Source organism: Gavialis gangeticus, unplaced genomic scaffold, assembly GCF_001723915.1.
Source record: "Gavialis gangeticus isolate Ggan-Ray unplaced genomic scaffold, GavGan_comp1, whole genome shotgun sequence".
Taxonomy (NCBI): Eukaryota; Metazoa; Chordata; order Crocodylia; family Gavialidae; genus Gavialis; species Gavialis gangeticus.
Window position 1 is genome coordinate 2,656,685 of NW_017729013.1, and position 4,733 is coordinate 2,661,417.

At 52.4% G+C, this 4,733-nt stretch overlaps 1 protein-coding gene across 11 annotated transcripts in view; it reads right to left on the reverse strand.

The window, feature by feature from the left end:
* Positions 1-4,733, reverse strand: part of AUTS2 (autism susceptibility candidate 2) — a 1,406,131-nt gene that overhangs the window by 818,783 nt on the left and 582,615 nt on the right. For all 11 annotated transcript variants that reach the window (XM_019511380.1, XM_019511377.1, XM_019511384.1 and 8 more), the window contains one exon: positions 1,838-1,939. In XM_019511380.1, the coding sequence (XP_019366925.1) occupies positions 1,838-1,939 (102 nt within the window). The remainder of the gene's footprint in view (positions 1-1,837; positions 1,940-4,733) is intronic.

Consider the following 4,733-nt stretch of genomic DNA (forward strand, 5'->3'; position numbering starts at 1 on the left):
GCTACGGGACCTGAACCTGTTCAGCCTCCAAAAGAGAAAGCTGAGGGGGGATCTTGTGGCCTGTTATAAACTGGTCAGGGGGGAATCAGCAGGCACTGGGGGAGTCCCTGTTCCCCTGAGCACTGCCAGGAGTGACCAGGAATAACGGTCACAAGCTGGCAGAGGGTAGGTTTAGGTTAGATATCAGGAGGCGCTACTTCACGGTCAGGGCGGCTAGGGTCTGGGACCAACTTCCAAGAGAGGTGGTGCTGGCTCCTACCCTGGGGGTTTTTAAGAGGAGGTTAGATGAACACCCCACTGGGGTCATTTGACCCCAGTACTATTTCCTGCCATGGCAGGTGGTCGGACTAGATGATCTACTCAGGTCCCTTCCGACCCTAGAAACTATGAAAATGTGAATGGCATTTTTAGAAGGTCTAGAGTAGAATAGGGGGTGGGAATCAGGAAGCCTCAGGTTCTGGCCCCAAAGCCGGCACTGACAATTGTGTAGACAGTGTGAGGCAGCACCTTGCCAAGCTGCACTGTGCCTGCTCTGTGCTCCCTATCTTCTGAACCAGGCAGAATAGCCACGTTAGCACGGCAATACATACAACACAATAAGCTCTGCCTCAGCTTGAGGCTGCCTCATTCTTTATTAACAATGCCCTGAGTTGCTGTGAAGCACTGGTCACATATCCTTCAGGGTCCCCATTTTTAGCCTCTCTCAAAGGAAGTGTGAAGCTAAATAAAATGATGTTTATATAGAGCAGTGAGTTCACATGATAAAAAGTGTTCTGCAATGATAAAGTTCTCATTTTACAAGGGCTGTGCCACTCGAAGCTGCAATGAAGGGACAGGGCATAGCCATGACAGAAACAGTAAAGTGCCAGGGTCTGACCACCATCTAAGTAAGTAGAAAACAATCTATTCTCTGCTTAGCTTTTTCTTTTCCCTGCTAATTGTATCTTATGGCATTGATAGCAGCCTCTACCCATGGCTCCATAAAGGGCAGGCTTTAAACAGTACCATGACCCATACAAATTGACCCAGGTTTTGGGGGAGATGAAATCATAAAGTTGTGCGACCAAGCAAAGAGAAAAAGATTTGAAGGTGTCATGCACAGCTCTGTACAGTGCACAGCTCAGTGGGGTCCCGGCTCATGACTGAAGTTCCTAGACTTGTTGGTACCATGATTATTACACTTGATCTAACGACAGCAACAGTAGGTCTGTTGTGTGCCCACGGTCACTGTTACTGGTGGGGGTTGAATACCTGATGCCTAGCCCATTCAGTGAACAGTTAGTACTCTGCCCTTCTGCAGGTGAAAGAGGTTGCTTTTGCGTGCAGCTACCGTCTTAACACTGTTGTTGACTTTTTCACGGGCAGGTCTGGCAGAACAGGAAAGGTGAATCTCGTGCTACTCTTGACCATGTTATATCAGTTTACTAGATAAAAATTACTGGCGTTTCCCCAGGCTCCTCCATACTCTTCCTAAGCACTACATTTACGACAATAAATACATTCTCCGTCTTTTCTCAGTGGGGAAAAAGACGGTATTACTTATCAAGCTATGCTACTATTGTTCGCTACCCACTGCATTGTAACGTAGCAAAATGAATTGAATCCTGTCTTTCAACTGGCTGCAAATGAGAAGCTGTCTACAAACAGATACTGTTACTACAGAGTATTTCATCCTATAACAGTGCAAGAGAGCTTAGGCTGCCTCACAGTGAACTCGTGAGGGGAAGCTTAGGAATTACTAGCCGCTGTAGGTCAGATTTTGTGCAGACTTACCCCTTCCAATAAATGTTGACAGGTATAAATCAAAGCAGTCTTTGGCCACGGAAGTTTTACTTACGTCACTGAGTCTTTCCCGAGAGCTACTTCGATGGAAACCTTTCGATTCTCCGCTGGCGCTTTCGCTGTCACTGTCTCGGCAACTGTTTTGACCTGGCTTGAGCTGCAGGAGAGAGAACACACACACACAAGAAGGAGAGCTTTAGATTGGCATGGATGGCTTCTCCTCTTTTACATTATCCCTCAATTCACCTGCATGCTTACTCTGAGCAGCACTCCTGCGTCGCCTGCAGTCCTGCCAATGGCAAGATGCACCCTTGCTGAGCGTGGCGGGGGGTCTAGCCAGGCCACACCAAACAGAGGTGGCAGCTCCTTGTCTAGCAGGTTACACTTAAGACATGATTAAATGATTAATCGCATCCTAAGCAGTTACCTAGTCACAGGTTAATGCAATGAATCGTGTGATAAAACAAGGAATGAGCTACAAAATGATGACAAAATATTAAAGGTACGTATTGGATTGGCAGCAATTAAAGGAAAAATGGCACCATTGGCAATCAGCTTTTTTTGACCCGCGTAGCCAATAATGTCACCGATAAATGCCACGTGCATACGCACAGCCAGGAATGCAGCCCAGCAGCTTGGAGAGCAGCATCCGGCTGGTAGGTCTGCAGCGGGGAAAGGGTATGGGGGGGGCAGAGGAAGGCCCACACAATGAGGGAGGGAATGGGGCAGAGGCTGTCCAGCAGGGGCAGGGCAGGGCATGGGACATAGCTGTGGGTGGCCATCCAGGGGGGAAGTGGGGCAGCTCCCCACAGCTGTGCGCACACTGGTGGAGGCATGGGGGGGCATGTGCCCCCAGATTTGTGCACAGGGTGATGGCAGGCTGCAGGCTCAGGGCCAGGGGCTGTGTCAGCCTCTTCCCAGCACGGGGGCTGGGCTAGGGCTGTGCTCGGGGCAGGTGGGGTGGGCAACACCAGTGCTGGGCTATAGGGTGGGCTATGGCCACCGCAAAATTTGCCATAGCCCCCCAATAACCCTCCTTCCCAACACCACTGCCTACCCCACCCATCAGGAAGAGCCAGCTCAGCCCCTGGCCCCAAGCCCACAGTGCCCCCGTGCACAAATCGAGGTGGGCTGCATGCCCCCCACACCTCCCCTGGGGGTGCACACAGTGGTAGGAAGACACCCCTCCCTGCCCCCTGGATGAGCCACTTGCATCTTTGTCCTGCACTCCACCCTGGCTGGGCTGTGCCTGCCCGTCCGATTCTTGCCCTCACCGTGGGGGCCTTGATCTGCTCCCCGCATGCCACTTCCCTCCCCCACAGACTTTCCAGCCCAAAGTTGCTCTCCAAGCTGTCAGGCTGCCTAACAGCTATCAGACTGGTATCAGCCAATATGGCTTGTTAACAATCAGCCATTGGTTTCAGCCAAAAAAAATTTTTATTGGTGCATCCTGAAAACATGCGTGTAAAAAACCAGGGATCCTGGGGGTTTTTTGCTTAAAAATCCCTAATTCTCTGATTTAACTCCCACCATCCACATTTTTCTGTGATTAAAATGACTCCCTAGTGTGTATATAAATATATGTACAGATATATATAGATATCAGTTGAACACAATGTTTTATTGATATATTTACCAGTTCAAAGCAATTTTAAGCAATTGAGGCCTACCAGTGCCTCAATCATTATAATAAAATATGCTAAATACCTATACATTTTGGCATTTGATTTGGGGGGGTTTTTATCATAGGAAATCAGAGCTCCCCCTACCCCTTCGCTCACCAGGACACAAGTCCAGCTGTGGCTGCCCCTCCTGCTTTGTGGTGCTGAGCAGCCCTGATGTGCCGGAGCCCTGCCTCCGCCTATGCCAGTGCCCTTCAGTCCCCATGCACAGCCCCCCAGCCCTGCCAGTGGCCCCTCACTCCCCACGCAGTCCCCCACCCTCCCAGCCCTGCTGGTGCCCCTCCAGGACCTGCAACCCATTGTCCCCCCAAGAAGTGCCTAAGCCCAGCTGCTGCACGGGGGGGCGGTGACTGTTATATCCAGGGCACAGTGGGGGTGAACGTGAGGCTCCCTGCCCTGCTGCCTTCCCCCCCACCAAGTGCTGCCGCTGCCCAGCAGAGCCCCACACCAGCTGCACTGCCATAGAGAGGTGCCCGCTGCCCGCAGCAGCGGCCGTGGCACGGAGTTGTGCCTCCCATGGCTGTGGGTGGGCAGGGGCTGCCTCACCATGGTGGTGCGGCTGGTGCAGCGTCCCAGCAGCAACCCCAAGCATCTCCGCCCTGCCATGCCAAGTCCCACCTGCTGGGCTGAAGAGGCTCCCAGGGAGACGGCGGCAAGGCAGGGAGACCCAAGCCTACAGCAGGCAGCCCGCATCTGTCCCTCCTCTGTGCACAAATCTGGAGGGGCACATGGCCCCTGCCCCCATACTTCCCTCCCCAGGGGTACCAGCCCCCTTGCTGCCCTCCTGGACAAGCCACCTGTGGCTCCATCCCACACCCCGGCCGGGCATTCCCACCCCAGCCCTGAGCAGCAAGCTGGCTGGGCAGCACCCCCAGCTCCAGACGCCAACTCTACCCCACTCCCTCCCTCACCATGGGGCCCTCCCCACATACACAGTCACCCCACAATCAACCCAGAAACCCCACACTCCCAAGCTATCCCAACAAACTCCTCACCCACATACCTAGCCTTGTTGGTCAGGAGTGAAAGAATTGGTGTGGGAGGCAGGCTGTGGGTTTAGAGTGAGGGCAAGGACAGGGGCAGGGCACTGGCATATCAGTGCTGCTCAGCACTGCACATCCTGGTGAGCAAAGGGGGTAGGGAAAGCTTTGATTTTTCTATGACAAAAAGGCTGGCCAATGCCAAACACTATAGATATTTACAATTTATGTTATTATGATGATGGAGGCACTGGTAGGCTTCCATATTGCTTTAAAATTGTAAATATAT